The following is an 8,424-nucleotide window of genomic DNA, read 5'->3' as shown; positions in this document are numbered from 1 at the left end:
TTATGTGATGGCTTCTGAAAGTACATTCATGGTGTTTGTAAAAACATATTTATATTTAGATAAACAACCTAGTTTAATTTAGTCCTTGTTTGTATATTTTGTTAGTCATACCTGTTGGTGAAGTTCTTCATTTTCAGTGTATACATAGCTGTATACAAGTATGAACTTGTGTGCGTTTGTATTTTTCCGTGTAGTTACAACTATGTATGTGGATATGTATGTGCATGTATATACGTTTGTTATCATCATCATCATCATTAATGTCTGTTTTTCATGTTGGCATGGGTTGGATGGTTTAACTGGAGCTGGCAGCCAGAGAGCTACACTCCAGTCTGATTTGGCTTGGTTTTTGCAGCTGCATGCCTTTCCTAACATCAACCGCTTTACAATGTGTGCTGGGTGCTTTTGATATACCAGCAGCACAAAAGCTTTTGTGTGGCAATGGTACAAGTGCTTTGTGAATATGTATCCTGTCGTAGTGAGTTGGTCTGTTGGGTTTGAATAAACTGCAGAGACTCGGTAATCAGAGTATAACTTCATTTATTTGAGCGGACATCGAAACATATCACTACATTACAAACGTGTATAACTAGCTACGAGTTATATGCGGAGAAAGCATGTATTTGGTTCAGCTCGGCTGATGGCAGTGAAAACCGCTGTTCTGGGTTGTTGCATATCTCAGCTGAGTTGATATCAGTTAAAACTGCTGTTCGTACATTCGAGTCAGACTGCCCATCTACTGTTCCCTGTTCTGTATTTATAGTCAGCAGCGAGGTAGACAATCTATTTTTAGCTATGGTGAAATTCTGCTGCTGATTTACAAAAAGGGCGCCAATTTAAGGTTTTCACTTAGGGCGCTGTCAATCTATTTTTTAGCTATGATGAAATCTTAACTAACTCAATCTAAGGCTATAATGTGTCCATTACATGACCCTCTTCCTAGAGAGAAATTTGAGAGAAAAAAAATTTCAAACGATAATTTGAATTAGTTTGTGTCCTTAATCACTATGTCTCGATGTCCTCACAACACGTACCAACCAGTAAGAAAAAGTAAAAATTTTACATGGCAATTATGAAAATCACAAAAATATCAACAGTATTTTGCAATGTTCATTGGTGCAAAGTAGAAAAATAATGGATCTATTTCAAAACGGAGGCACCAGTTTTCATTTATGTTTTATGTAGTGTTTTTGGTACCGAAAGATTTTCAAACTTCGCTTACTTATCTATTTTGTGTTATAGAACAGAAAAAAAATGTTGTATTCAAATTTATTTCATGTAAAAAATGGTCTTATTTCGATAATTTCTACTAATCACTGACGTCTATTCAGTTGAAAACAGTTAGCGCTGTAACGGTGTATATCGTATTAATCCCCTAACCCTAACCCTAACTAGACTGTTAACCCTAACCCTAACCCTAACCCTAAAACTAACCCTAACTCTAGAATCCGAACTCTAAAATTGTTACACACATAGATACGCACAGCGTAATTTATTATATAAACAATATATGTGTATAAATTACGATTAAACCGGATGAAATATGTCACAGGGAATAACATTTTTATGACCGGCCAGCAGTAACTCTATTCAGCTGAATAGACGTCAGTGATTGGTTGAAATTACAGAAATACGACAACTTTAACATGGAATAACTTGCGATGTACGTTTTTTTGTTAAGAAGACTAAGATTAAAAGATATTTTATATGACACATTCTACCAGTGTCCCAAGTTTCAAAGTGTTTCGTTAGTGTTTCGTTAAGAAAATACTGGTGCCCCCGTTTTGAAATAGATCCAAAATAATTTTTGTCCGGTGATTTGCACAATAAAAAAAAAATTTCTTGTACATTATGTAACAAAACTTTTCTTGTGCCCAATAGTTTCTTGGTTTGTGATTGTTGGCAAAGCTTGTGAAGAAAACGTTTATAAAAAAAATATTGTTCACACAGTGAGTTGTTTTGTTTGTACTGAATGCGGCAGTTCAACAGTTAAGAAAGAAAAAATATCAACTCAAATGTAACAAACTTGAACATACTTTGCTGGGAATCTTACGTTTCGACCAGATCTTGTCTGTTGCTGCGGGGCTACTGTGGTAGAATCAGTTGAAAGAATAGCGGGAGTAGGTGGTAACTCCTGTTCTATGAAGGCTTTCTTGAGGTGATCAACGGATACTGTGTTTCATTTTCCGGCCATTTCGAGGACGAAATATTTCGGTTATCTGTCAAGTACTTTGTAGGGGTCGAAGTTGTGCTGAGATTCCATCATTTCTGATGAAAACATGAGTCCAACTGTTGATGTCCTTCGGGACGTGTGTAGTAGTGTTTTGTTGTCTAGGTGCGGCAGGAGAAAATCGGGACATAGATGTCTGCAGATGGTGGATATAGTTGGTTGGATCCGGAAGTTTTTGAGGTAAAATGGGATCTATCATCTGTCCTGGTAGGGCAAGTTCCGTGCCGTACACTAGTTCAGCCGGACTATGTCCCACTCCTTCCTTGACAGTAGATCGTATGCCTAGAAGGATGAGGGGGAGGTATTCCAACCATTTTGACAGGTCAGGGTATGTTTTAATGGCAGATTTGATTTGCCTGTGGAGTCTTTCAACCAGTCTTGTTGGCTGCAGGATGATATGCTGTTGTGCAGGTGTGTTTACACCCAAGGAGACGGGTCAGTTTGGCGAAAAGGTGGGAATCAAATTGACGACCTCTATCGGTGGTGATAATAGCGGGTGTACCAAAACGCGAAACCCAGTGAAACACTAGCGTTTTGGCGACCGTTTCTGCAGAGATGTCTCATAGAGGGAAGGCTTCTGGCCAGCAGGAAAATCTGTTCACACAGGTGAGCAAGTAAGTATAGTTGTTGGAAGGTGGTAGCGGTCCGACGATGTCCGTGTGTACATGCTGGAAACATGCATCAGGCGTGGTAAACGAGCCTATGGGCAATTTTATGTGTCTGTGAACCTTTGCCTTCTGACAAGTGAGACAGTTCCTAGCCCACTCACGGGTGTCCTTATTCATGTTGGGCCCACACAAAACGGGTCGATATGAGTTTTTGTGTAGCACGGACGCCGGGATGTGCTAGTGAATGCAGAGCGGAGAAAATGTCACGTCTGTACTTTGGAGGGACGTAGGGTCGTTCGTGGCCGGTGGATACATCGCACCAAATATGTTCAACAGAAGAGGGTAGTGGAGATTGTTGGAATTTCAAGGATGACGAATTCTGCAGCTGTTGTAGCTGTTCATCATCCTTTTGGTCTGCAGCAATCTGTTGGAGGTCGATCTGAGCAGGGCTGTGAATGGCATTTATCTCCATTCGGGACAGGGCATTGGCTGCTGAGTTTATACCGCTTATGTGTCTGATGTCAGTGGTATATTGCGATATGAAGTCTAAATGCCTGACTTCTTTGGGTGAATGGCAATCAGGTTTTGCATGTAATGCATACACAGGTGGTTTGTGGTCAGTATACACTGAAAATACACGACCTTCTAACATATGTCTAAAGTGTTTGACAGTTAGATAGACTGCGAGTAACTCACGTCCGAAAGTGCTATACTTTGTTTCGGTGAGTTTTAACTACTTAGAAAAAAAAGATATATGTTGCCAAGATCCATGAGTGAGCTGTTGGAGTACGCCTCCAACTCCGGAAGCAGATGCATCGACTAACAAAGTTAAAGGAGCGTCCGGTTTTGGATACGCCAACATAGTGGCATCAGACAATGCTTTTTTTAAGTTGTTGAATGCTGCTAACTGTTCATCGCTGAGGGTAATGTTGGCATTTTTGGTCGACTGGTCTTGCTGAAAATCTGTAAGGTGTTGTGCTATGTCAGAGCAGCGTGGGATGAAATGCCTATAAAAATTAATGAGACTAAGAAATTCTCGTAACTTCCGCAGAGATGTGGGTGCTGAAAAATCTGTGATAGCTTTCACTTTCTCCTGTAGGGGGCGAATGCCATCTTTGTCAACTGTGTGTCCGAGAAATTCAAGGGGCGTGACTCCGAACAAACATTTGCCAGGGTTAATGACATTGCCATATTGTCTAAGGCGTTGGAACAAGTGATGGAGGTGTTGTATATGTTCTTCATGGGAGCTACTGGCTACAAGAAGGTCATCTATGTATGCATAAACAAAAGGTAGGCCTCTGGTCACTGTGTCGATGAATTTTTGGAAAGTTTGTGCCGCGTTGCGTAAGCCGAATGGCATACACAGAAATTCAAACAGTCCAAAAGGAGTCATGACTGTTGTTTTTGGTACATTGGCAGGTTCCACTGGGATCTGATTGTATGCCCTAACCAGGTCAATTTTTGAAAAAATGCTAGCTCCATGTAATGAGCTTGAAAAATCATACAGTTGGGGGACTGGATAGGAGTCTGGAACCATGTAGGTAATTCAATGCTCTGTAATCCCCACAGATGCGCCAGTTGTTGGAACCTTTCTTGGGCACACAATGTATTGGAGACGACCAGTTACTGCTAGATGGATGGATGATGCCAAGGTCTAGCATGTGTTCGAATTCGCGTTTTACTGCCTTGAGGCGATTTGGTGCAAGTCGGCGAGGGTGTGCAGCGACGGGTGGACCGCGGGTCGTAATGTGGTGAGTGACCTCATGTTTGATCGGCTGGTTGTGAAATACAGATCGGGCAACATCAGGGTATTCCTGGAGGATATTGCTGTGACGTGTGGATGTTGTCTGTAGGATTGTAGGGCTCACTGTGGCTATACTAGCGGTAATAACATGCACAGTAAGTTTCGTAATGCTGTCTACAAGTCTCCGTCATTTGAGGTCTACAAGTAGGCCGAAATGGTGAAGGAAATCGGCTCTGAGAATAGGGGTTGGTCGCTTAGCTACTATGACTACCCACTGGAAAGTGGGACATAGACCTAAATCTAGTGTGAGAGACTGCTCGCCGTAAGTAGGGATCGATGATTGGTTGACAGCTTGAAGACAGATGGATGTTGCAATTCGCTTTCCAGTAACATAAGAAACAGGAAGGATGCTAACTTCTGCACTGGTATCGACCAGGAAACGCTTGCCTGTGAGGCGGTCATTTATGAAAAACAGGCGACTTTGCAGATGTAAACCAGGAACTGCAGCTGCGTTCAATTTCTGGTGGAATCGTTTCCCAAATGAGAAACTGAAAACGAACAGGGTCTTGTGCATCGGTTCGCCTGTGCTCCAAACTTGCGGTGATACCAGCAAATGCCATTTGAATTACAGGATGAACTCGGACTTCTAGAATGTCTTCCAGATTGTCGTACGGAACTGTTGCTACGGTGGTGCCTGTCATATGATAAGGCTTGTATTTTCGTTGTCAGGAGCTGTATCTGTGATGCCTGCTCTGTAATTAAAGCTCTGTTGCGCTGGTAGAAGGCAGGGGAGGATTGGTTGGTGGAGCTGCTGTTACAACTGCTGACAGGGACGGACAACTGCTCGGGACATCAGCAATGCGATCGGCTAATTCAGCGAGTTCGTCCACTGACGTGTTGTCTTTGGTGGCAGCGAGGACCACTTGTGTATTAGATGGCAAATGCTGTACAAAGAGCTGTTTCAACACTCTGTTGGGTAGATTATCATCTCCCATGAGTTGCTTCATTCGTCGCAAGAGCTGGGAGGGCTTCTTGTCCCCTAATTCTTCTGTGAGAAGTAGCTGGCGGAGATGCTTTTGTTGAGACTCTTCCGTCCTGGTGAGCAGCGTGGTTTTGAAGGTATCATATGATACCGTGCCGGGAGGAGCCATGATAAGGTCATGGACCTCGTTCAGGATTTCGGGTGATAAGGGTCCGATAATATGTGTGAGGCAAGCGGCATCGTTCATAATGCGTCTCAAAGCGAACTGGGCCTCGATATGACAGAACCACAATGGCGAATCGTGAGTCCAAAAGGGTGGTACTTTGATGGAGATTGCAGCCTGTAGTGTCGTGTCGATGACCGGGGGGTTATCTGTGTAGTTCTGTGTGCTGGAGTCCATGATGTGGCATTACTGCTGCTCTTTATCTCTATACATAATTGGCCACCCCCAACATTTATCTCCCATTCACTACATCCACTCCTCAACCTTATTCAATCCCTATAGTTGCTACCAACTCTTCTGCCACCTCTCCTACTTATATCAACCACTCAACACTTGTTCCTTATTCTTTATATCCAACTCCCAACCCCCAACCCCCAACCCCCACTCCATCTCTCACTCTCCCATTCACTCTTGCAGTATCTATGCACTTACACTACTCGTACTTATTGCAATAATTGTACCTGTGTCTGCAAATTGAATGAGGAAGAAATGCAATTAATAAAATAACAGTACTAATCTACAAAACCAATAGAGATTTATGCCTATACATACATACATACATACATGCATACTTACATACATACACACACATACATACATACATGCATACATACATACATACATACATGCATACATACATACATACATACATACATACATACATACATACATATGGTGCCATCAACATCACACGTGCAGGCATAGAAAGCCATTTGAAACTTATTTCTGATCGTTCCCTCCTACATTTATGCTGACTCCTCCAGCCTAAATCAGTAACTAGTTTATTTCTCCCATTATAAATTTCACATATCAATGTAGCATTATTTAAACTAGATTACCACATGGAATTTTGTGAACATGATTATGACTGAAACTAACAATACATACATACATACATACGTACATACACACATACACACATACATACATACATACATACATAATGAGGTAGAGGCCATTACCATTCACAATATGAAAGAGTATTGGTGGAATGTCCCAATAAAAACCTCAATAAAATGCAGGCGTAATAGACCGGATATAGTAATCTGGGACAGAGAAGAGAAACTGTGTACAGTAGTAGAAATCAGCTGTCCTGCGGATGTCAACATCACACTAAAGATTAGAGAAAAAGAGAACAACTACGCCGAGCTCCTGAGAAATTTGCAGATACTCCACCCGGACTACAAGTTCAGATTCATACCCATGATTGTTGGGGCATTGGGATATGTAACAAACTACCTCAACAAAAACCTGGAAAAATTAGGGTTCTCAAAACCTGAAAGAAAAAGGCTGATTAGAAGACTACAGATTCAAGCCATCAATGGAACTGTAAAGATATGTAAAACTTTCCAAAAATTTGGCACATAAATACATATGCATGCATCTAAACATGAGAATATATACATAAAAACGCATCCATAAAACAAACATACAAATCTGCACATAAATACATATGCATATGCCTAGACATGAAAATATATACATAAAAACGCATCCATAAAACAAACATACAAATCTGTGCATACACTGATACCAAATACTGCACGCACACACATATGCACAAATACTTAGATGATGTTGATAAAAGTTCCAATGAAGGAGCCTTGAAGCTATGTTAGAGTCCGGCTCTTTCTCTATTGACAAGAAATACAGAAATGAAACTGATTGATAACATACATACATACATACATAAAAATACTTACAAACATACATACATACGTACATATGTACATATATACTGTTGTGGTGGGAGTCATTGATACCCCTGGTGGATTGGAAGAATGGACTAGCCAAACTCTTATAAAGAGTAGAGGTTGGTAGGAGTCATCGAGAAGGTGTTTTGAGGTCTCACAAAGTGAACACATTGATTTTACCTCTGCATCGTTAAATTATATATCCTACATTTACCTAGGATATAAAAGCGGTGATGAGATATTTGAAGCTTACGTCGGACATTAAAATATTTTTGGTACGAAATCAAAGAAAAAAATCATTAGCATGGAAGACTTATTGGCTTGTGTGGTGCAGTTGCAACACCAACAATAGCAGTTACAACAACTACAACAGCAACAACAACAATGCCAACAGTTACTGGAAGTAATGTTAAAGAAGTCTGGAAATACTTCAGGTCCATTCTCGTTGTGTGAAAAAGTGCCACATCCTAGTGGTTGAGGGAACCTGTGGAAGAGGTAGACCCAGGAAGACCTGGGATGAGGTGGTGAAGCACGGCCTTCGAACATTAGGCCTTTGGAAATATGCAGTGTGTGAGAAGACCTAGCAAGCCAAGTGAGACCATAACCTGTGGCCTATGCCAGGGGTGTAACCAGCCCATTTATGCGTACCTTTCCTTCATTGGACACTAAACTCTGCTTGCGAAGACCTGTTGAGACAAGTGAAATCGAAATCAAATCAAATTCGCAAATTTGATGACTGGCACCCATGCCAGTGGAGCGCTAAGAGCACCATCCGAGTATGATCACTGCCAGAGCAGCTGACTGGCTTCCGTGCCGGTGGCACATAAAAAGCACTATTCGAATGTGATCATTACCAGCGTTGCCTTCCTGGCATTTGTGCTGGTGGCACGTGAAAGTACTCACTACACTCTCGGAGTGGTTGGCATTAGGAAGGGCATCCAGC

General features: G+C 41.5%; 2 protein-coding genes across 2 annotated transcripts; both read right to left on the bottom strand.

Annotated features, from left to right (window-relative positions):
* Positions 1-4,337: 4,337 nt before the first annotated feature.
* On the bottom strand, positions 4,338-5,156 carry LOC149131789 (uncharacterized). Its single transcript, XM_089337824.1, has 2 exons — positions 4,858-5,156; positions 4,338-4,716 (listed from the first exon to the last, which is right to left on the bottom strand). The coding sequence occupies exons 1-2, from the start codon at positions 5,154-5,156 to the stop codon at positions 4,338-4,340; spliced, it is 678 nt and encodes a 225-aa protein (XP_089193950.1).
* A 184-nt stretch (positions 5,157-5,340) lies between these two features.
* LOC106873097 (uncharacterized) lies at positions 5,341-5,964 on the bottom strand. The gene has a single exon (XM_014920322.1). It carries the CDS (start codon positions 5,962-5,964, stop codon positions 5,341-5,343), a length of 624 nt encoding a protein of 207 aa, XP_014775808.1.
* Positions 5,965-8,424: the final 2,460 nt, after the last annotated feature.

Source organism: Octopus bimaculoides, chromosome 19, assembly GCF_046866305.1.
Source record: "Octopus bimaculoides isolate indiv1 chromosome 19, ASM4686630v1, whole genome shotgun sequence".
NCBI lineage: Eukaryota > Metazoa > Mollusca > Cephalopoda > Octopoda > Octopodidae > Octopus > Octopus bimaculoides.
This window is presented reverse-complemented; position numbering and strand designations above follow the sequence as displayed.